General features: G+C 33.2%; 1 protein-coding gene across 1 annotated transcript; it reads right to left on the bottom strand.

Moving 5' to 3' along the window:
* Positions 1–2,504: 2,504 nt before the first annotated feature.
* Positions 2,505–21,854, bottom strand: LOC114148750 (uncharacterized). Its single transcript, XM_028024214.1, has 12 exons — positions 21,826–21,854; positions 20,116–20,211; positions 18,967–19,062; positions 17,877–17,972; positions 12,055–12,101; positions 10,723–11,343; positions 9,884–10,606; positions 5,918–7,691; positions 4,679–4,855; positions 4,112–4,288; positions 3,734–3,780; positions 2,505–3,416 (listed from the first exon to the last, which is right to left on the bottom strand). Exons 1-12 carry the CDS (start codon positions 21,837–21,839, stop codon positions 2,893–2,895), a joined length of 4,392 nt encoding a protein of 1,463 aa, XP_027880015.1. The 5' UTR covers positions 21,840–21,854; the 3' UTR covers positions 2,505–2,892.
* Between the last annotated feature and the right edge of the window lie 1,106 nt (positions 21,855–22,960).

Here is a 22,960-nt window from a genome sequence, read left to right on the forward strand (position 1 = left end):
ATGTATTTACATTTTTGACCTTTCAGTATTTCCTTACCTACTGTATTTTCACTTATCTATCTATCTATCTATACAAACATTGAAGTGCTCATTCCCTACATCTTGTTTGAAACATTAGCAAGATATTGCTAGGTATTGAGTTATCTTTTCTTGAACAATTTTGGCTTTAACTCAGACACACAGACCCTTGGCTGTTAAAGGTTTTTGTTGTGTGTTTAATCTTGTCACTCCACAATATAATACTGTCAGTCAACATTAGAAACCACACTTAGGCACATTCACACAAACAAACGCATTGTGATGTGTTCTCACACTCTTTCATTTTCAATTCAGACATTCAACCTTTCTCATCATATCAACAACCCAAACACTCTTCCGTTAAGTACATGCTATCTATAACCTGCAGCACACACTCTTTGTCCCATTTTTTCATTTTTCTTGCCATCACAACTGAATTTGCCTTAATTTGGTGTGTCTGTGTTTTAACCATGCTCTCTCCTGCTGAGTGACAAATCTTTTCACCAAAGAGGCAATCAGTCAAGCGCAGAAACACACAAACACTCAGAGGTCGTGCATTCAATGAAGATTAAACGTCACAGTTGCCTAATAGGTCCAAATTCATTCTCCTCTGGGTTCCTTTTTGAACCTGAAGTCGATACTTGGATGGTAGCTGCAAAGTATGTGGGAAGTGATCTGAGCCAGACTAATGCTTTCGTGTGTGGATGCTACACACATAGCATTTCACATTTAAATGCAAACATTTGCTATAGTTAGAAGGGCAATCTGTGATTTGGTTTGATCTGCAGGGAGTCTGTTGTCACAGTGAGGTTTCCCATGGCTGGAGATTGAAGGGAAAATTCAGCATAGACCCAGTTTCAAGTCTGACATAGCAGCTGCTGAGAAACTTTAATACCTTCTGACTAGATGTCATTCAGTGTTTCACAATAAAATGAAATTAAATATCACATTATTGTCACATCGGTGTGGGGCTATTTGTTGGCAATATAGAAAATACATAGATCAATGCACTTTGGTGCAATGATCCTCTTCAAGAAAAATGGATATAAAGAGGAAGAATCAATCCAAACTTTAAGAAAAGAACACAAATTTGTGTACATTTATAGTACAACAACTGCATATATGCTGCAGGGACTAATCAGACTACAACACCAAACACATCCATTTGTGAGCATAAAGACAATTAGATTAGAAAATGTTCTCTTTTAAGATTTTAAATCTTTATGTGTTTTTGTGATACAGATTTTGTAATTGTTTTTGTTACCAACTCTAATATAAGTCACTGGTATGTTTAAAGACAACAAAAATCCTGGATCTGTTTTAACAAAAATATATTTATTTTAAAAGCACAGTTCATTTTGGCAACTAAATCCAACTCGCAATGCTTTGTGTAAAAAAGTTCCATTAACTATCAAATGCACAAAATGACACATTATTAACACATTTTTTAACAGATTATGAACATTGATGCCTGTAAAATTCTTCAGCTATGAAAGAATCGTGCAGCTTGATCCAAACTTAGGCTCTTCTTCCTTTGAATTGTGACATGGTCAATCTCAATATAGTTACCCCCTGCTGGCACAGCAGATGCATTACAGAAACTTGACTGGAATCCCAGACAGAACAAACAATATAAGAACAATGCACACAAAAAATATGTAATATCAGAATGTTCCACACAAAAAAAGACTATTTTTGTTAACGTGTACCCGTAGCTCCATAATGCAACATTAAAAAGAAAATGTTTTGATTTATTACCAAATCCAAAATTTTTTAGTAAAGGATTTATGTTGTATAAAACTAAATGTTTTCAGTGTTTTTCTGTTCCTCCTTGAACAAAGATCAAACAAATCATATTACCAATATCTGGATCCAACTATTCAACTTTCCAGTTTTCCATGATTAGAAAATGTTTCATTTAGACCAGGCGTGTCCAAAGTCGGTCCTCAAGGGCCGGCATCCTGCATGTTTTTGTTCTCTCCCTGGTTGTAGTAACAACCTTCTCAGCTTGTCAATGTTCTCCTAAGGCCTCTAATGAGCCATCATTGGATCCAGGTGCGTTAAACCAGGGAGAGAACTAAAACACACAGGATGGCGGCCCTCCAGGACCGACTTTGGACACCCCTGATTTAGACAGTTAAATATTTGAGGTATCCAGTGCCTGGAAAATGTTATTGTTCCAAAATACACAAACACAAACACACAGGGCTTTGTAGAAAATTGCTATTTACTAACTATACATAGCACGTTTGTATTTTCAAATATTTTAAATAAAAAAAGATAGTAAAAATATTTTTTTATCTCTGAACAAGTTACATAAAATATTTTAAACGTCTTAGAATTCTTTTTTAAATGCATGTTTTCTTAAGGAAAGGAAAAAGTTAAATGTCAGTTTTATCAATCAGCAAATTTGTTTTCAATGCAGAATAGAAAATATAATAAAAATATTCTGGATTTCATCAAATAGTTTAAATAACAGGCTTGTATTTGAAATATAAAATACATAGGCGGATAAAACATAAAACATGATATTTCTTAAAATGCGTAAAAGAATAAAAAGAATTAAATTAAAAATTTGAATTGCATGATATCAATAACATGTATTTTGAGGAATACCTTGAATATGAAGTGATGAAAACTTTTCATTACAAATATATTGCAAAAAGATGACCTCACCGGGTCCAAATAATAAACATGCATTTAAAACTCCATTTTGCATCTAATTGTGTTGTCTTTGACTTATATGTATTTTTTTAATGTTCTGAAACCTTGTAGTGTAACAAATATGCAAAAAAATGAAATCAGGAAAGGGGAAAACAGCTTTTCACACCCCTCTAAGTGCTTACAGTCTTTCTAACTTGTGCACTCATAAATCTACAGGTCGCACAAAGTCACAGAACCTTTCTCAAACCAGAAGGCTGGAAATAGCTCTGCTGTGAATTTTGATTTGAAAGTATGAATTAAGCTCCGCTTCTCTAATGATGTATTGTAGTAACTTAGAGTTCCTCCTTCCCAGTCAAGAAACACACCTACTTTGTTGCATGTAGAGATTTTGATTTCTTCTTTTGTGTTTTTATGCATGGCTTTGTATCCAGTCTTGGAGCAGAGCAGACTCCAGGACTTGTCATTGCAACCCAGACCACCATCACGGTTCCAGTTTCTACCCACATCTTTATATGCCACAGCAATTCCCACCACACCTTCCCATTCCACTTCCCAGTAACAAAGGTGTTTCAGGCCTTCATCACAAAATACCTGGGTCCTCTTGAACCTTTCATCACTTGTATTTCGCATTTCCAGCTTCTTGACATCATTATCAGTTTTCGCTGTTTTGTTGTTTTCAGCCAGAACAAGTCGTCTGCTTGCTGAGTTCTTATCAAACATAAGATCTGCACCATCTGAAAGTGTTCAAGAAGAAAATAAAGTAAGCCTTGGAAAATTTAAACAATGACAGTTTCAGAATGTGTACTGTTTTTACCATAATGAATCCATAAATTTAAAAATTAAATCTGCTAAATTTGAAGAATTAGGAGTCATTAAGTATTTTGTGATTTCCTTATATACTGTATGAAGTCATATGTTATCTTTAGTATGACCGTTATTGCCTGTTAAATACCCTTCAGATGATAAAGTTCTAACTTTCACTTTCAGATAAACATGATTCATCTTGTAATACAAAAATGTAAAAGTGTTGAGGGGGAAAAAAACAGCTTACATTTACTCCAACCAGGTTTTAGTCGATGTTTTCCTTCATAGTCAAAGCTGTGCACAGTAAGACAAGAAAGATTCATTTTATTTTCCAAAAAAAATCAGAAAGTCATTAGATAATATTTCATTCCTATTTCTTCCAGTTATGAAAGCGTATTATTATGTTATTTATTACACATTGTGTGTGTTAAGTTTAATTCACCAGCTCTTGGACAATAACATTTATTTACATATTTAGCCAAGCCTAGCAAGACAAGTTTCAGTGAGATCCCTCATAAATACCTGATTGCTGTTTAAAAGGCTCTACTCAGACATGGTGCATCATTAGATTAAGTTATTTTTCTACAAGTTGCAGTACTAAATAATGTCTGATTTATTTACTCACTTCACTGTCTCAAGTCTCTTGTTTGGATCCTCAACTATTGCATTGAGAGCCCTCATCCCATTGTCTCCAGGATGATTGTAACTCAGGTCCAAGTGTTTAAGAGAGGAGTTTTTATGGGACTCAATAGCTTCAGCCAGAGAAATGCAGCCTTTCTCTGTCACCTGACATCCTGCCAGCCTGCACAAAGACACAATTTTGGATTAGAAATAGAGCTCAGCAAAAATTTACAGCGATACAACAAATAATAACAATTATTTATCTTAACCACAACACAATGGTGTTCAAACTGGAACCCTACTGGTTCCAAAATAGGAACCAGTAGGTTGAGCCACTGTCACCTCTAAGGAAAGACTTTCAAATTATTTAATTTATACATGGGCAGCTCATCTCTCAGCTTTAGTTTTATCCTTCTCAGTACTATTTTCATAGGACTGTTGTATTATATTGACACTTTACACAAACAAGAATTGTGAACACATAGAATAACCTTAAATCTTGGGACAAAACAATCTATAAACTCAAAATAGTGACTAACTGTAACACTGGTTGATATATTGAAAAACCTACTTGAGAGTCTCTAGTTTACAGTTCACATGTTTCAACCCATCAGCAAGTCGCTTCACTCCAGCATCCAGCAAATCATTATGACTCAGGTCCAACAATGTGAGATTAGAAGATGGTTTGCTTAGCACTGATGATGTCAGACAATTGCAAGATTCTTCAGAGAGCTCACACCAACTCAGTCTGTAAAAAGATCCATGAAAACAATCAAGTTAATTTGACAAACCATGTGTGATTTTCTTCTAAAATAACAAAGAATCACAGTAAAGGAACAAAGTTTGAGTCTTGTTTTAAAACAGTAAAAGACAAGTTATCATGTTTGTGTTGTCAAACTAGACAAAGGCAAAAGCCCAAACTCTAATGTATAACATTAATAGTCTGTTCACAATGAAGTAAGTAACATGAAGTAATATTCTGAAGTAGTGACGTACAGTACTTGGAAGCAACTTAGAGTATTTTTACAATAATATTTTACAGCTTTCTTTTATTGAAGAGGAGATTATGATTGAGTGAGTTTGTTTCGTCAACGTACAAACTGATGGAAGTATGGCAATTGTATGAAGGTAAAAGTAAAAGGTTAATAACACTTTTTATATGAAACAAACCAAATGGATTATTGTTATTTCAGAGTGAGATGTTTTTCCAAGTAAATGACACATCTTGTCAAACACCAATTTGACTGAATACCAGGTAGCTTTCAATGCTTTACCAAAGTCAGGATGAGTATCTGTTGTTGTGGCTTCAAATAGTCATTCTATTGAACATCATCTCATGCTTACATTTTGCTTTTGTCGCTATTTGGCCTTAACTTTAATAATGTTGCTGCCCCTCCCTAATGAAAAAGTGCCTGCTAGTTTAGAGCTCTAGTTGTAATGCATTACTGTTACCACAAGAGAGAAGCAATGTAAAAAGGCCAAAGAAGATACCTGCTAAAACAGTGTATGGCCTTGAACTTTTGTATATTTGTGAATTAATTTTCAAATAAGCAGTGCAACATTTGAATATTTTCTTTACTGTTGGGAGATTTTTAAAGCAGCTTCTGGAATAGTTATGAACTGAGAATGCTGTTTTTTCTCCTTAGGTTAGGTAACCCTAACCCTATTTATCCTTTTCACTGATGATGAAGCTATATGCCTATGCAACTTGAGTTGGAAACTTTTGCATCAAAATCCTAAAACACTGAATAAATATGACAAGTGATAACTCACCAAAGGAGTATTTTACAGTTTTTATAAAAATACTTACAAAGTAGTGTTTGAGACTTTGACCACTGGCATCAATCCCAGAAGGACTTTCTCTGATTTCAGGTATTTCTTAAGATCAAACACTTCAAGGTTTTCATCTGATGTCAGCAGCACAAAGGTTAAACCTGACCACTGAGACGCAGTGAAAGTTTCAAAAGGTTTTTCTTCTGATTTAAGATAATTTTTGATTTCTTGAACAAGCGTGTCGTCATTCAGCTCATTAAGACAGTAGAAAAGATTAAGGTTTTTCTCTGTGTCACTGTTGTTCTCTCTGATCTTCTTTTTGATGTACTCTGCTGCTTCCTTATTAATGTCTTTGTGTTTTTCAGTCTTATCAATCAGATCCTGAAGTAGATTCTGATTAGATTCCAGAGAGAGACCCACTAGGAACCGAAGGAACATGTCCCAGTCCCCATGTTCATTCTCAAAAGCCTTGTCCACTGCTTTCTTATAAAACTCTGAGGCTGCTGAGCTGGATTCTACGAACACATTTTCTCCTTTGTTATTAAATGAGTAGAAGACATGGAGAGCTGCCATGTACTCTTGAATGCTTTTATGGACAAAGCTAAACATATTCTGATTGTATAGCTCGTGATTTTCTCTTTTGACTTGAGTGAACAACCCAGAGAAAACAGCAGCTTTGGTTACATCAGTCCCACAACCGGTCAAGTCTTCTTCACTAAAGAGAAGGTTTTTCTCCTCTAGGCCTTTGAAAGCAAGTTTTCCCAAAGATAGGATTGTTTCATCATTAGTTTTATCACAGAATGTCTCCGTTCCAGAGGTTTCAGAGGTTGATTGATCTGTATTATATTTTACTTTTGTCTGTCTGCGCTGGAGCAAAAGGAAATGTGTGTACATGTCAGTCAGAGTTTGTGGCAGTTTATCATCTTGATTTCTTTCAACAAAATCCTCCAAAACCTTTGATGTGATGAAACAGAAAATAGGGATGTGACACATTATGTAAAGAGTTCTTGATTTCTTCACATATGAGAAAAATTTTTCTGCCACTTTTTCATCACTGAATCGCTTCATGAAATACTTTTCCTTTTGCTCATCATTAAATCCTCTCACTTCTGTCATTCGATCAACGTTTTCTGGAGGAATGTTGTTGGATGCTGCAGGTCGGGAGGTGATCCAGATTTGAGCTTCAGGGAGCAAATTTCCCAGGATGAGATTTGACAGTAGACCATTTATTGAGGTTGGTGTTGTGACATCACTCCATTTATTTGTTTCACTGAACTTAAGATTAAGACGACATTCATCAAAACCATCCAGAACAATCAGAATGTTGTATTTGTCATAGTCAGTTATTTCAGATGTCCTCAATGCTGGGAAGAACTGATGAATCAGATCTTGTAAACTGTGATCTTTATCTGCTCTCAGATTTAACTCTCGGAAAGGAAGTGGAAAAATGAAAAAAATGTTTTCTGTTGCTTTGCTCTCTGCCCAGTCAAGTATGTATTTCATTGAGGCAAATGTTTTTCCTATGCCTGCCACTCCAACGGTAAGAACAGTCTTAATGTTTTGATTATTATTTGCAGGTTTAAAGATGTTGCAGTATTTAATAGATGTTTCTTCATCTGTCGTTTTAAACTTTGCATCCTGAACCTGCATGGCTTCATTCTGAGCACGCTCTCCTTCTGTGATGTAGAGGTCAGTGAAGACCTCGTTGAGAAGAGCTGAGGTCTTCTGTCCATCAATCCCTTCAGACACACTGGTGAATTGATCTTTTAATTGACTTTTGAGTTTTCTTTGACTTCTGATATCAGGCCTCTCTGAAAAAATAAAATGTGGATAAACAAAAAACATAGATTAAATACTTTTGAAACAATTTTATATTAAATATTCTTTTGATATAAATTTAAAAAGACACACAATAAGAGACTACTAGTCACAAAATTTGACCTGCTCCTGTGTGAGAAAGGTGTAAAAACTAAACTTGTTTTTACAACAAATAACTTGCAATTTTCTGTTTTTAGGGGTTTTATGTAGTAAAAATCCAAGCTCACAGCAGACTAAAACGTAAAACTACAGACGTTTCTGCAGATCACTGAAAATCTACTTGGGATCATAGATTTTTGTCAAGGAAAGTTCTTGCTGCCATGTGTTGAATTAAAATTATGAGTTGTAATGTATATACAAATATCGCTGAAATATTACTGGATTCAAGCAGAGAAGAGTTTTATCAGCAACATTTGCAATTTTAGATATGACAATATTGCAGATTTGGAGTATACTTTGGTATACCGATGACCATTGCCCTTTGGAAACCAATACGCAACTGTTAAATGTTATGCTTTTAATCAGTTTTATTTAATATAGTTTTAACTACTTATTTCTTAGTAGCAGGTCTTAAGTCTCTCTTTTTTGTGTGACCTTTTATACTACTAATTAATTGGAGCCGCAGTCATACTTTTGTGTAAACTATTTACGACTTACGGTGGCCCTGATGTGCAAACTAGGCCCATAAATCAATAAACACAATTACAAAAAAAACAATAAAAAAACACAACTACAAAATAAGAAAACACAACAACATTAACTAATTAAAAAAAAATAAACTCAACAACATGACTGCCTTAAACACACCATTGTGTTGTGGGTATTTTTGTTAAAAATATAAATACTATGGTGATACAAATATAGCTACTGAAATTATTACTTATTTGTCTTTGTGATACAAAATATTCATGTGTATTTGTGAATGAGTATTTTGTTGTGCTGAAGTTTTATGTTTGAAACAAGTTTTACCCAGAATACATTTGGAGACAATATTGGCCATCCACTTGTAAATTTGCATATCATACAGTTAAATGTAAGAGTGAAAAAAAGCCAGTCATATAGCACAACATTTTATTCAATATTTTATACCTACTACGTCACTAAAATCAGTCAGTGTTGTAAAGTTTTTAACAACCATGAGTCAACCCTGACTGTGGCAACCTATATAACCCTCAAATACACTGTACTCAGAATTTAATTGTGAGAGAACCCACCTTTAACTCTTTTCAAATGTGATAAAAGCTTGGATCAATAAAGTCCAAATTTGTCTTCTATCTGGACCCCCTATGGGCCTGTTCCAGGGGTGTGCTACCCTCCCAGTGCCCCCAGGAGCTCTATGTCTGACTCATGCAGTTTTGTGCAATTGGATTGAATAACTCAAGTAGAGATCTAAGTTGTTTAAATAAGAACCATTCAAGTTAAAATGACTTAATTTTAATATAAACATGTAACGCAATTAAATAAGTATGAATAAATAGAGTGTTTTTGTCTAACATAGTTAATGAGTAACATAGTCACTTACTAACATAGTTAGTAAGTTGCAACATACTAAATAAAACGAGTTAACAAATGTATTTGAGTTACCTTATCCTAATTGCTTTGGATTCCTTGGATTGTAATCACCTAATAAAATAAACTAAAATAGTTTAGTTGCAAAACTTAAATCAATTTATGCAATCAGTTTCCCTAATTCATTTGAGTTAACTTGACTTGCAGGGTTTTACAGTGTACATAAGATTTGTTTCAGAATTAAATTTTTTTCACATTTGCCTGTTGTGTGAATGTAGTCTTAGTTATTGTGTAATCTGTCATATGTAGAGTGGAATTGGTGCTTTTCTAAATATATTTTTTGTGTCTATTTTGGTTTTCATCAACTTTCTTCACTTTTAATAAATGAAACTTAATTGTCAATTTCTGAGTTAGTTTTACACCCTGAAGCCTGAGCAATACACAGTTAATTAAGACATATTTACTGTACCTACATAGCTCTCTGGAGTGGAAAAGATTCATCCTTGAAACTCATTTTGAAAAGTTACATAGCTAATTTGTTTATAAATTTTAATATAATTTGATTTGATTTTAACTAAAAGTCAACATTTTGTAATTTTACTGATGACAGTTTAAATGTTAGAAAATACATTCCAGTTCAATCTAATTGTGTGAAATTTGTATTTGCAGATCTTACCTCGTATTTCCGTCAGTCTGTCAATAAAGCCATCAGGGATTTTCTCAGCAGCTGGAGGCTGAGAGGTTATCCAGATGTGGGCCTCTGGCAGCAGGTTTCCTCTGATAAGGTTTGTTAGTAACATGTCGACTGAGGTTGGTTCTCTGACATCAGTCAAAGTTTTACTGTTTTCAAAGTCTAAACAATCTTGATATGCATTGAGTCCATCCAAAATAAATACAATATTTAACTGGGAATAGTCAGAGATGATGATATTTTTGGTTTCCTCAAAGAAGTGATTAAGAAGATCAACCAAACTCATATTTTTATTTTTTATCAAGTTGAGTTTTGAGAAGTCAAGTGGAAACAAAAGTTCTGCAGGTTTTGCCTGGCTAGAAAATGGTCTTCTGATCCAGGTGAAAAATGACCAGGTATCTTTATCCTTTTTAGCCCATTCTTTTATAAAAATTTTTATGTGAAAAGATTTTCCTATACCAGCTTCTCCAATGGTCAGCACTGTTCTAGTTTTCTCCTCATTCACATCTTTGAAGATCTCAGAAGGTTGATTCACTTTTCTAAAGTTGTCCTGTTTACTTCTCCCTTCTTCAGAGCCATTTTCTCTTCTGATGATATGTTCCGTTGTTTTCTGGTTTGGATGACTGATTTCATCTTTTTCGTCAGTGATTTCTTTCAGAAATTTATTTTTCATACATGATTCTAACTTCTTCTGTTGCTCAGAGGTTTCTAATCAGACAAAGCAAAGTTATACAATTATGTAAAATCATATAAGTCTGGAATAAAGTAAACAAAAATGCATAGAAGCTAAATTAAGAGTAATTGATTTAGACAAATATTCTTACCTTGACATTGAACAGTTTTGTTGATATATTTAGAAGGAATCTTCTCAACTCCTTTTGGTTGAGAAATGATCCAAATATGAGCTTCAGGAAGCAGATTTTCTTTCATCAGATTCGTTAGCAGCACATCCATTGATGCTGCTTCCTTCAAGTCTTTGACTTCTTTGTTGTTTACAAAGTCAAGAGGAAGTTCACATTTTTCCAGTCCATCAAGAATAAAACATATCTTTTTCTTGTCATCTTTTGAAACGTTAACGTTTTTTTTGTGGAAGAAATCATCCAGCAGAGATTCCATGCTTTTTACTTCATCCTTCTTTTTATTCAACTCTTTGAAGTCAAGGGTCACTAAAGCCTTTATGTGTTGGCTGGATTTTCCTTTTGCCCAGTCGATCATGAACATTTTTGTTTGGAAGGTTTTACCAACCCCAGGGACTCCTTTCATCAGTACAGTTCGCACATTTTTGGAAAACAGAGATGCTCCAGGAAATAAATCTTTGAGAGTGATTAACTCCTTTTTCCCACTTTCAACCGTCACTATCTCAGAGAGTTTTGGGTCAATTTTATGTCTTCCCACCTCCTTGAGAATTACTTCCTTCAGGTCATTTTTTTTTTTTTTATCTCCTCCTGTAATTTTTAAATGAATGATATGTGAACAACAGAAATAACCATAACATATTTGACACACATGATTGACAACACTATTCAGAATATATTTTCAGCAATAATCTGCACTAATATCTCATATTTCCTCCTGGCATCCAGCTTTCATCAACAATCAACAATCAACAATCAACAATCAACATCAAGCATTCAGAATTAATGAATAAAAACAATCTGTGTTTCTTCTGCGCAACAATTTAAACTCAGCAAAAAGTAATAATATTCACTAAGTGTCACTCCAGCAAATTATTATTATTTTACATCATTGACATTTTTGTCTTGAAACATCAACTATTGTCAGGGAAAGTAATAATAAGACCTGACAAATACTGGTTTAAGATTCATAAGATTTTAGGCTTTATAATTTAGGGAGAGAAAAAACAACTTGGTCTTCTTAGAAACAATTAGTTTTACTTTCCGGTGGCAATTTTTTTGTTAATGTTCAAATAGAAATAACAGGAATATTTTGACAAAAGCAAGTAAGACACTAATCATTACTACATCAGACAACACCTCATTAAAATAACACCAACAAAAAAACAAGTAAAAACAAAGTCTTACAATTACAAAATATAATCTGACACTGAGAGTTTATCTCTTGAAAATATTTATTCATTAGTAAACAATTTAAAGCCAATGGACAGTTAGACTTAAAAAAACATAAGTCATGCTCACCTGTGTCAGCTGGTCCAGATGTTTCAGATTGGATGTGATTAGAAACACTGCAGACAAAGACAAAACATTTAACTGTTTTGATTTATATTTATTAAAACGGACAAATTTTTACTGATCATTTTTAAGTTAAAAAACTGGACAGTAAAGTAATTTATTTACTCTAGGGCTGGAACCTCATCACATTTATTTTAATATTTTAATGTGTTAAACATTTTAATGCAATTAATAATTTTTTTTCATACAATGGTAGCAGAGCTATTCAAACCTAAAATACCATCTCAATGCAAAACATGTTGCAGGAAGCACAGATGTCCCCATCGCTAATGTCAGCATTCACAGTTCATATTTGTAAAGAAGTATATTTTCAAAGTGAAATGGATGATAAGGAGGTTCCTGAAACACTTGAAAGCTGAATGGGTATAATAGCACTTTGTAAATATATGAATAGGTTACATAACCTAAACAACCAATTAAAACAATTAAATATAATTGTCGTTGACTTTATATGTCTATTTATTCAATAATTTAACAGCAAAAACAGTTTTTGAATTGAACATATTTATTATATCAATCCATGGTTTTCAATAGATAAAATTGCGATTACGTACTTCTCTTTGGCAAAACAACTTGCTGGATCAATACGTTCTAGGCATTGAATGATAACAATTGTATGAAACAACAAAATTCCAGTGAAGAAGAAATTATATCTCTTTAAAAGCTGCATGTTTTATAACCTATGTCTCTTATAAATGATAAACGTATTGCTGAGGATGCTGTTTTTTCACCTTTTCACTGCTGAAGCTACATGTCCATGCAACTTGAATCTGAAAGATTTCAGTCACTTCTGTGTTACATTATTTTATCTCACTCTGCAGACAGTTATCCATACTATATCTTTTTGTATACTAAAGATAAAATTTATGGATGATATAGCAGGGTTTCCTAAAGAAACTTGCTAACCCCGGTGGTTTTGTGTTAAAAATATATTAAAAGTGGACAGGAAGTTTGATTTGAATATGACTAAGTAATACCAACTCAAAGCAAACTCAAAAAACATAATTAAAATAAATATATATATTTTAATATTACTTAAATCTTAAGTAATCAACCATTGGATCTTAAAACAAGCCATTTATTGTTGTTTCAAAATTCAAGAATGTATTGTGTTAAGTCTCTTAAAAGCTTAGATAAAAATACTTTGACATGTTAAGTAGGCTTACTTTTTATATCAGAAGGGATGAAAACTTTGCTATATAAAAGTAAAAGAATATTTTTTTAAAAATGTATTCACTATGTTGATTTTTGCAGATGATGTACTGCTTCTACTGTCAAATCCTGAGGAATCCTCTTGTTGATTTGATCAACAATTTTTCTGAATTATCTGGATACAAGATTAACTGGTCTAAATGCGAAGTAATGCCCCTGTCAAAATTTTGTTATGAAAGCCATATACAAAAGTGGAAATTTCAGTGGGTACCAAAAAACCTTAAATACCTAGGCATACTGCTGAACGCTGACCTGGAAGACATTATTCGGGACAACTTTGAACTTGTGATAAATAAGATAAGCTTGCTTTTAAAGGGGTGGGACAAGCTACAAATATCGCTGTGGGGTAGAGTCCAGGCCATTAAAATGATTATTACACCGAAATTAAATTATCTATTCAATTTACTACATCTTAAAATCCCACACCCTATATTTAAAACCCTGGACAAAATGATAAACAACTTTATTTGGGAGGGGAAAAAGCCTAAAATGTCTGCCCTTAAACTTCAAACTAAAATAGAATATGGAGGATTACGACTACCCAATATGAAACTTTATCAGGAAGCTTTTATAAGCGCACAAATAACATCACTTATGCTAAACAACCACAATAACCCGACCTGGGTGAACTTGGAAAGTGAAATAAATGCTCCATTTAAAGCTTTTGATTATCTAACCCAACATCCAAATGATGGAGTTAAATCCAATCCAATTATCACTCACACTAAAATCGTTTGGTAGCAGTTACATAAAAAAGCAAACACCTGTCCCTTCACTGAAGGAACAGCCTCAGTGTGGAATAACCCAAAAATAAAAATAGAGGGAAAAATGATCTTTTGGAGGAATTGGCATAGAAAAGGGATTGACAGTATAAACTGCTTCTTCCAAAATCGTACCTTACTGTCATTTCAACAATTTCAAGAATTATACAATCTAAACCACAAAGATTTCTGGAAGTTCCTACAAATCAGGGACTGCCTCACAAAATTAAAGAATCCTGAGGGAACCATACCCACAGAATCACCAATATACACTATGTTTAGTAAAACGAAAGATTCCGCAAGACGAGTAAGCCATATTTATAACTATCTGATTGAGAACACTTGTAATACAGGACTTAAAAAGGTTTGGGAATCAGAACTAAACAAAAAGTTCACAGAAGAACAATGGGGCGCAATAGTCAAACAAATGTTAAAACCCATGAGAGATGCGCGCTCCAAATTGATACAGTTCAAAATTTTGAATCGATTATATTGGACACCAGTTAAATTATTTAGAGCTAGAATAAGTAACTCTGATATCTGCTGGCGATGTAAACAAAGTTCAGGAGACATGCTTCATATGTTCCTCATGTGTCCGAATCTAATTTCTTATTGGCAGGAGGTTATTAACAGCACCCTTAACTCCAACTTACTCTTTACACCTACATTGGGACTTCTGAACTTCTTAGACTATAAGGTCGGAATAGGAACAAAGGAGGCAAAATGGCTTAAAATTGCCCTCACTACGGCTAAGCGAGTTATATTAAGACACTGGAAAGGTCAAAATATCCCTACCTATACAGAATTGTATGCAGCACTTTTAGGAACCGCCTCTTACGAACGACTCATACACAAAATAAACGGTCAGATTGAGGAGTATCAGAGTAATGGGGAACCATTCTTAAAACCAGAGAGATAAGGCTCAAACACTATTGGTCCAGAATAAAAGATGCAGTGTGTTTGAACTTTTTGTTTACATTATTTTATTTTATTTTTACTTTAGTATATTTTCTTTTGCTTTAGCTCCTTTTGTTGGCTGGGGTGGGGGGAGTATGGGAGGTGTGGGGTCAGGGGGGAAAATGTTAAAACTCAGATCCTTCTCTGTATAACTATTTAATGTTGTATACTTTACAGTACCGATATTGTCAACATCGGTTTCACTGTATGTTTACTTGTTGAAGGATTTAATAAACATTGAAAATTGAAAAAAAAATTTATTCACTATTATGCACCTCTGAGGCAATTTATTGCCACAGAGCTTCAATAATTGATACATATTACTGAGGCTGTAAGCGTTTAAGCAACCACTTTTATCTTTTTTTAGTGCAAGAAACAGAAACTTTGTGATGACTCACATCAGCTGTGTACTGACTGGCAGTTAATCTTCCCTAATAAAGAAATAGAAAATGATCCATCTTAACATCTCCTACAGAACATCATGGTTTATAGATCTCATTCCACTTGGAGTCACTTTTTCAGCATCAGTGTGTTACATTAAAAATATGTTAATCTTCTGGCAGCACAGAGTTTTTGTGCATCAAATTAACTTTTAGTCTGTGAATACTTTGCTGACATATCTTACCTTGACACACTGGCAGACATATAAACACCAGTTGCTCCAGGAGACACTGTTCCTTTGTCATCATATGAACTTAAACACAAAAGAAAAAATTGTTCCTTTTATGTCCTTTGATCAGAATATTGGACCCTTGTGCCAGACCTGTTTCTAAAACCAAAACACTGTAGTACATGTTTCCAATAAAAAGAATAATTTGATTCTGTTATTATTTGACTAGCTATATACTTTTTTCTACTAACACTAACTGGTTTTGACTCACACAGTTTAAGGTTTCTTTGCAAAAACTGATTTTATTTTGTTTTTCTATTTAGTGATCTTAACTTTTATTATCCTGATTTTCATAGAATAATATTCTGTAAAATACAAATGACCAAAACATGATGTTGCACATGAAAAGCTTCTTGAATTTTGTTGGCTAATTCACTTCAAAGACTGAATAAAGAAAAAATTGAAATCCCAGTCTTACTTGTAATCATTTAGTTACATACAGATTTCATCAAATATAAATACTGTTTAGATGTGCATTTAAGTACTGTCCAAATTACTAAATTATACAGTGTTTATAAAATCAACAACAAAACCAAAACAGCACAGAAATTAAGGTCCAGGGTGAAAGATTTTCCTTTGAAAAACCGCAGAGTGGACAAAATTAAACAAAAACATTAAAAAAACTATTATTCGTTAACTTTATTCTGTATTACTAAATATTCATCGATCTTTGAATTTCTTTCTGGAAAACGTACCAAGTAGATCAACTTACATTAAGATAAGAAATACAATAATTATATCTTCAAAGAAAATATAAGTGCAAGTTGTTTGATACACGTTTTCCTAAATTATTTAAAGTGTTCATATAAACTCATAAAGAACAGGGCATGACTTTTGAATTGAAACTCTCTACCTGATTTTTATTTAAACTATGTCTAGTCATTGTTTCTATTTTTATTTTTTTGATAATTTCCCAATGAACATAATGCTTTTTGAATTAAAATAATGTTCAAATGTCTCAAAAGCTATGGACTATCTTTTGAGCAGAATTCACTATGTTACCAACTAGTGTGCATTGTACTGCTTTTTATTGTGTTTTATTAAGAAAATACATGAAATATTACCAAAGTGTCTTACCTTTGATCTTTACTGTCGAATTTTAAAGGTTCATCCTTGGATCTGTCACTTGCCAAACTCTCTGGAGAAGAGTTTGTAGTTTGGTGCCGAGGTAAGCTAGAAGACAAACAGCAAAATGTTTTTATTAGACAAGCTCTAACAAATCAAAATCAGTTTTCCCCTTAAAATATTTAAGTTTAACAATCTAATTGAATAAAACATCTAGCACTGACAAATATCTCACCTCTACAAAGTAGTTTCAGGGCCCAGCTAAGAGTTTACTTCTTAAATTACAAGAATAAAGTCATACTTTTGCAACAAGTAATGCTCTGCTCACCCATCAACAGCTATTGTTCTTTTTATTTAATTAGAAATTATTAAATTAACCGCTACATGGGCAGACACATGTATATATTTGAAAATTATTTCATTTCGATTTTACAATGTATATAAGCTAAAATGACTCGTTTTCATATATTTTTTAAAAGATTTTTTTAAATTTAGGGTTTGCATCCCTTAGGATAATTGCCCATTTGGGGTATAAAAAATAAAATTGTTAAAAAAATATGTAAAAATTAGATATTGTAAGCAATGATTTTCTGTTTTGGATTTACATTCTTTTTAACTACCACAAATCAGTGTTAATTCAATTTATGTAGCAGTAATTAACAAATGTCTCAAGTCCGTTTACAAAAAAATTAATTTCAACCCAATCATTCATACTGAGATGGCATGTAGTGAGAGTGGATTGGTAAAACTCTCCTTTAACAGGAAGAAACCTCCAGCAGAACCAGAACTTGACTCAGTACAATCAACAATCTGCCACTACCCTTAGAAACTCAGCACCGAAATACTCTGAATTAATATAAAATACACAGTAAATTAAAATAATCCACATTTGAGAGTAAAATAAGCTTGAACAAAATTTTTATAGGGAACATTTATAAATTTATTGACTCAAAATAAAAGAAAATCTGAGTGTAACTATTCCTCCTTTATCCCCCAGGATACACCCATTTCATGTCTTGTCATCTAAGCTGGTTAAATGTAATTCATATTTTTTTCAAAAATATATATTAAATCACTCCTTAAATATTACCAAAGTGTCTTACCTTTGACCTACACTGTCAAATTTTAAAGGTTCATCCTTGGATCGGTCACTTTTCAAACTCACTGGAGAAGAGTTCGTAGATTGGTGCCGAGGTAAGCTAGAAGACAAACAGCAAAATGTTTTTATTAGACAAGTTCTAACAAATCAAAATCAGTTTTCCCCTTAAAATATTTAAGTTTAACAATCTAATTGAATAAAACATCTAGCATTGACAAATATCTCACCTCTACAAAGTAGTTTCAGGGCCCAGCTAAGAGTTTACTTCTTAAATTACAAGAATAAAGTCATACTTTTGCAACAAGTAATGCTCTGCTCACCCATCAACAGCTATTGTTCTTTTTATTTAATTAGAAATTATTAAATTAACCGCTACATGGGCAGACACATGTATATATTTGAAAATTATTTCATTTCGATTTTCCAATGTATATAAGCTAAAATGACTCGTTTTCATATATTTTTTAAAAGATTTTTTTAAATTTAGGGTTTGCATCCCCTAGGATAATTGCCCTTTTGGGGTATAAAAAATAAAATTGTTAAAAAATATGTAAAAATTAGATATTGTAAGCAATGATTTTCTGTTTTGGATTTGCATTCTTTTTAACTACCACAAATCAGTGTTAATTCAATTTATGTAGCAGTAATTAACAAATATCTCAAGTCCGTTTACAAAAAAATTAATTTCAACCCAATCATTCATACTGAGATGGCATGTAGTGAGAGTGGATTGGTAAAACTCTCCTTTAACAGGAAGAAACCTCCAGCAGAACCAGAACTTGACTCAGTACAATCAACAATCTGCCACTACCCTTAGAAACTCAGCACCGAAATACTCTGAATTAATATAAAATACACAGTAAATTAAAATAATCCACATTTGAGAGTAAAATAAGCTTGAACAAAATTTTTATAGGGAACATTTATAAATTTATTGACTCAAAATAAAAGAAAATCTGAGTGTAACTATTCCTCCTTTATCCCCCAGGATACACCCATTTCATGTCTTGTCATCTAAGCTGGTTAAATGTAATTCATATTTTTTTCAAAAATATATATTAAATCACTCCTTAAATATTACCAAAGTGTCTTACCTTTGACCTACACTGTCAAATTTTAAAGGTTCATCCTTGGATCGGTCACTTTTCAAACTCACTGAAGAAGAGTTCGTAGATTGGTGCCGAGGTAAGCTAGTAGACAAACAGCAAAATGTTTTTATTAGACAAGTTCTAACAAATCAAAATCAGTTTTCCCCTTAAAATATAAATTTTTACAAAATTATTAAATAAAATGTCTGGCTTTGACAAATATCTCACCTCTATGATGGCGTTTTAGAGCCAAGCTAAGAATATTTTTTTTTATTATGAGAATAAAGTTATAATATTACAATAATAAAATCATGATAATGTGAATAAAGTCATAGTTTAATTATACTTATATATTAGAATGATTAAATGTCCTTATATAAATAGACATTTTTAGTTCTTTTACACATTAGCATGATATTATTATCAGCAGCAGGACTTTGAAAGGGTTGGCAAACGACTCTATTTCAAAGAAAGTGTCATGGTGAGTGTTGGTGATGAAGACCCAAATACTGCAGGCAGAGGCATATAGTAGATTTTGAAGTTTAATGAAAAAATGAATAACAAAAACTTACAAAAAACCCCACAAGGAAACAGGGAACCAGAGCAGAACATAAACAGGAATCCAGTGAAAAGAACACCAGGGACAGAACTCCCAATACCTGCACTCTTTCAATACTTTGGCCCACTGCAACCTGCGGGCCTAAAAAGATGGCATCTTTTATGGCCTGTGACTATTATAAATGATTAACTTATTGCTGAGAATGCTGCTTTTTCTCATTTTCACTGCTGATGGAGCTATATGCCTATGCAACTTGAGTATGAAAGTTTTCAGTCACACGTGTGGTACATTATGTGATCTGACTCATGATGCAGCTAATGTAGGCAAGCTATACTGTAAATATTTAACAGAGAAATTAACAAAGATCAAGTGAACATTTTATGTGAAAATGCAAACAATACAAAAGATAAAATTGATGGATGATATAGCAGGGTTTCCTCCAGAAATGCTCTTTGCATTAAAATAATGTTCAAACGTCTCAAAAGCTATGAACTATCTTTTGAGCAGAATTCACTATGTTACCAACTAGTGTGCATTGTACTGCATTTATTGTGTTTTATTAAGAAAATACATGAAATTTTACCAAAGTGTCTTACCTTTGATCTTTACTGTCAAATTTTAAAGGTTCATCCTTGGATCTGTCACTTGCCAAACTCTCTGGAGAAGAGTTTGTAGTTTGGTGCCGAGGTAAGCTAGAAGACAAACAGCAAAATGTTTTTATTAGACAAGCTCTAACAAATCAAAATCAGTTTTCCCCTTAAAATATTTAAGTTTAACAATCTAATTGAATAAAACATCTAGCACTGACAAATATCTCACCTCTACAAAGTAGTTTCAGGGCCCAGCTAAGAGTTTACTTCTTAAATTACAAGAATAAAGTCATACTTTTGCAACAAGTAATGCTCTGCTCACCCATCAACAGCTATTGTTCTTTTTATTTAACTAGAAATTATTAAATTAACCGCTACATGGGCAGACGCATGTATGTATTTGAAATTTATTTCATTTCCATTTTGAAATGTATCTAGGCTAAAATGACACATTTTAACACATTTTTGACACATTAAAATATAATTCTTTGCAAAATTATTAAATAAAATGTCTGGTATTGACAAATATCTCGCCTCTGTGATGGAGTGTCAATATTAATATTAAAACTCCATCCAATATTTTTGTTTCACTTTGTATATATTAACACAGTGGTTCCCAAAGATTTTCTTCTGGGCTCCCCTATGGATTACAATAAAATCCCCCCCAAAAAGAAAAAAAATATCAACTGGGCACACACTTCATTTAACCAGACATAAACTTATACACAAATTTTGTTTTCAAACTCCACTGAAGTTTATTTCACACTTCAGGTTGCTACAAAACTACAAACCATCTTTACAGTGAAACACTTTTGTGTAATAGTTTTTTTTTTTCTCCATTCATCCGTACCGCTTCCCCCCCCCACCCCGCAATGGCACTGCGCCACCGCTAGGGGGCGCGCCCCACACTTTGGCAACCACTGTATTAACATGTTGTGTTATTGTGGAGGCGTTTTCAAATTTGGTGGTTTGTGAGTGCTTGTTAAATGGGTTAAGTCGTCCTTGGACTGAAAATTTACTGACATAAGTTCAGTGTTTAATAAAACCAAGAACAGCTGGGATAGTAAGGATCAGGGTGAAAAATTTTCCTCTGAGAAACAGCAGATTAAACAAAAACAACATATTATTCAGTAACATTTTCCTGTATTACTATTATACTTCAATCTGTCAGTTTTTTTCTGCAAAACATAATAAGAAGGTCAATTTAAATTAAATTAAGAAATAATTACAGCTTCTTTTGGAACTAGTGTCACACACTGTCTACAAACAAACTATAGAATTTGTGGGGGGTTTTCCAAACATGCAACATTAACACTACTAAAATTATGTGTAATTTTAAACTACTTTTAGACAAATTGCTGCCTATGGAAGCAAAGTTTGCAGGTTCAGAGAATGGAATTGCTTTGGAAATTAGTCTTTCAACAAAACGGTCTTTACGTTTTAAGATGTTATGACAATATTACAGTATGACTTTCCTCCCTTTACATTGTTCATACTTGACCGAAATAATTTTTCAATGAGGGCTCGCACAGTTAAGAGTGAACACCTTACAATTAAGCTTGTCATTCTATTCACCTATGTTCTACATTTTACATTCATTCTTCAATTCAAATTAAATTTGAGAAAATCCAAATGATCAGTTTATCATTATTACTTTTTTCTCTTGACGAAGTTTTTCCGAAAAGATGAGACTGAAAACAAAAAAGTTTCACTTACCTCCCACCTGACATGATCCTATCCTGTTTTAGATCTCCTCACTTTTTAGTAGGCCTCTATTTTATCTTCATCTGTTACTTCATACTCGACATCTTGCTTAATTTTTTTTTCTTCTTGCAAAAACACAGTCAGACGCCTTAAAAGTAGCAATCTCTATGAAAAAGAAGAGATTTTTTTCTTCTTCACTGCATCTTACCGTCTTTCAGTCTGTGATGATCAAAGTCAGTTCCAACAGCCATAACATATCTGCAAAAGATAAAAGTTAATATTTAACAGCATTAGTACAAGTAAGAACTTGTATCAAAATCCAAGGACATTTCCTGTCATAAATCTTGCAGTAGCAAAGTTAAGTATGGAGATTCATTTTAATGCAAGCCTATAAAACCACAGTTAAGCTCAAAACTGCAGTAACAAACTTCTTACAGGTCACATGTTTTATACTATCAACTTTTAGTTCATGTCAAATTCACAACAAAGTGTGCTATTCTGCACTACCCTTGTGCTGTAGCTGTTTATTATTTTCTACTTTGCATTGTCTTAATTTTCTTTTTGATGCCAAATAAAAGAGGATCAATAAACTCTGTTCTATTTCTTTAAGTGTGAAATATCTTATTAACACAATAATTGTTGGGTAAATTGTATTTTTATTATTATCAAATATTCGTTGTATCATGTAGCCCTGTAGTTACATTTAAATAATGTTTACTTATATGCTTTTCTTTTTGTTTTACTCTTAGTATAAGTAATGTTTCTGTGTGTTGAATAATTATGATTCCTTCCTGAGGCCTCCCTGGGAGATAGCGGTGACAACTGCTCTCAGCAGAGTTTATTACCCTGCAATGAACTCTGCTCTCCTTTTGGCTATAAAGCCATCGCTTTGAAGATATACAACGTGTCCTGCTCGACGCCGTGCCTGGAACAGAAGAATCTAGAGTGTAGATAACATGTGTCTAGATAGTGATTGTCATTTAGCGCTGCAACTATGTGATGAATTGTTTCCCCCGCCCTTTGAGAGTTGCAGCGCCCAATGTAAGAGGGATCCTAGAAGTAATAAAAGAGGGAAGCGGACAGATGTGTTTCAGAGCGGTTGGAGATTTGTAACTGAAAACATGTCTCTGTCTGCTCTCCTCGCGAG

This window comes from Xiphophorus couchianus, chromosome 1 (assembly GCF_001444195.1).
Source record: "Xiphophorus couchianus chromosome 1, X_couchianus-1.0, whole genome shotgun sequence".
Classification (NCBI taxonomy): domain Eukaryota; kingdom Metazoa; phylum Chordata; class Actinopteri; order Cyprinodontiformes; family Poeciliidae; genus Xiphophorus; species Xiphophorus couchianus.